Here is a 1,528-nt window from a genome sequence, read left to right on the forward strand (position 1 = left end):
GCGGCCCTGGCAGGTCTCTGCCCGCTCACCGTGGCCCTGGCCGGACAGGAGATGGACGCCTGACCCCGCCTCTCTCCGTAGAGTCTTTGGGTTTGTGGCCCGGAAGCAGGGCAGCGCCACGGACAACGTGTGCCACCTGTTTGCGGAGCACGACCCCGAGCAGCCCGCCAGCGCCATCGTCAACTTCGTGTCCAAGGTCATGATCGGCTCCCCGAGGAAGATCTGAGCCCCTCACGGCCGGGCCACCGGCTGGGCCCCTGCTGTGCCCCTGGAGTGACCCCGACACCTGGCTCCTCCGGCTTCCCGAGACCCAGCTCTGTCCCAGCCCCTTCCCGAGACAGACATGTCCACGCGTCCACAGCCGGGCCTTCTGGGCAGAATTGGGCACCAGGGCACCACCCAGCTCCGCACCCGGGACGTGCAGGGTCTGTGGGAGGGGCCACCTGCCCGTTCCGCCGTGGCCTGAGGGGTCGCCAGAGTGTCCCCCAGTGTGGCCGAGGGCTCCTGTGCCCCCGACGCCCGGGGCCTCTGCCTCAGCAGGTACACACCTGTGACGAGGTCGTGCAGATGGGCCCTTGGGGAACCCAGGGCGCGATGCGTGGTGGGCTCTGAGGACAAGGGCACCTCCGTGGCCCAGAGCCCCACCCGCCTCGTCACATCGGGTCTGAAGGAGCACGAGGCGGAGACGGAGGTGAAATGCCGTTTCCGTGTAGCCTGCTGCGGGTGCGTCCCTGCCGTGCCCGCTGTACCCGCTGTGCCCGGGGCACCAGGACAGGTGTCGTCCTTCCTGGGGCGGGAGGTTCTAGAGGGGGGACGTGCTGAGCTCTGGAAGCTCCCGTCCCGTCCCTCGTCCACGTCTGCGGCTCCTGGAGGGGCGGCGAGGATCTCTCTCATGGATGTTTGGGGCCCCCTCCCCCCTCGGGCATGTGCCACGGCTGTGGCGGTGCCGGGCCCATCGCCCGATCTGCACGTGGTCTCGGTTCAGGAGAAGCTGGTGGCCCTGCAGGTGCCGTCCCAGTGATGTCCCCGCCTCCTTCCTCTGAGCCCAGCCCCACAGGCTCCGCCTGGGGCCCGTTCTCTGCTCCAGGAACCAGCCAGCGGCTCCGGCGGTGGGCCCCGTGCAGCTCCCACCAAAGCACCAAACACAAGTGCCTCATTCCTGTGCCAAACTCCGCCTGGGCCCCCGGGCGGCCTTCCTCCTCTCGTGCCTGTGGCCGCAGGGACTGCTGGGCCCGAGGTCCTGGTTCCTGGGAGCCCCCCGCGGTTCCTGCGGGAATCGGGGAGCAGACCGGTTGGTGCTGCCCCCGGAGGCCTCTCCCTCTGAGGGTCACACCCAGGTCTGACCCAAGGCTGCGGGGCCGGCCCTGACCTCCCGGATGAAGATGGACAGGCCTGCAGAGAAGCCGGAGCCAGACGGTGAGACGCGCAGCCCACGGGAGTCACGGACTGGGCCTCCCTCGCAGTCCCCGTCCTGGACGCCCGAGAAGCCGGGCACCTTTGCTCTCAAACCGACGGTCCGGTGGCAACG

General features: G+C 69.6%; 1 protein-coding gene across 1 annotated transcript in view; it reads left to right on the top strand.

The window, feature by feature from the left end:
- TNS3 (tensin 3) overlaps positions 1 to 1,522 on the top strand; it is an 84,539-nt gene extending 83,017 nt beyond the window's left edge. Inside the window, exon 18 of the mRNA XM_014530527.1 lies at positions 6 to 1,522. Within this exon, the coding sequence (XP_014386013.1) occupies positions 6 to 226 (221 nt within the window). The 3' untranslated portion in view covers positions 227 to 1,522. The remainder of the gene's footprint in view (positions 1 to 5) is intronic.
- Positions 1,523 to 1,528: the final 6 nt, after the last annotated feature.

Source organism: Myotis brandtii, unplaced genomic scaffold (assembly GCF_000412655.1).
Source record: "Myotis brandtii unplaced genomic scaffold, ASM41265v1 scaffold743, whole genome shotgun sequence".
NCBI lineage: Eukaryota > Metazoa > Chordata > Mammalia > Chiroptera > Vespertilionidae > Myotis > Myotis brandtii.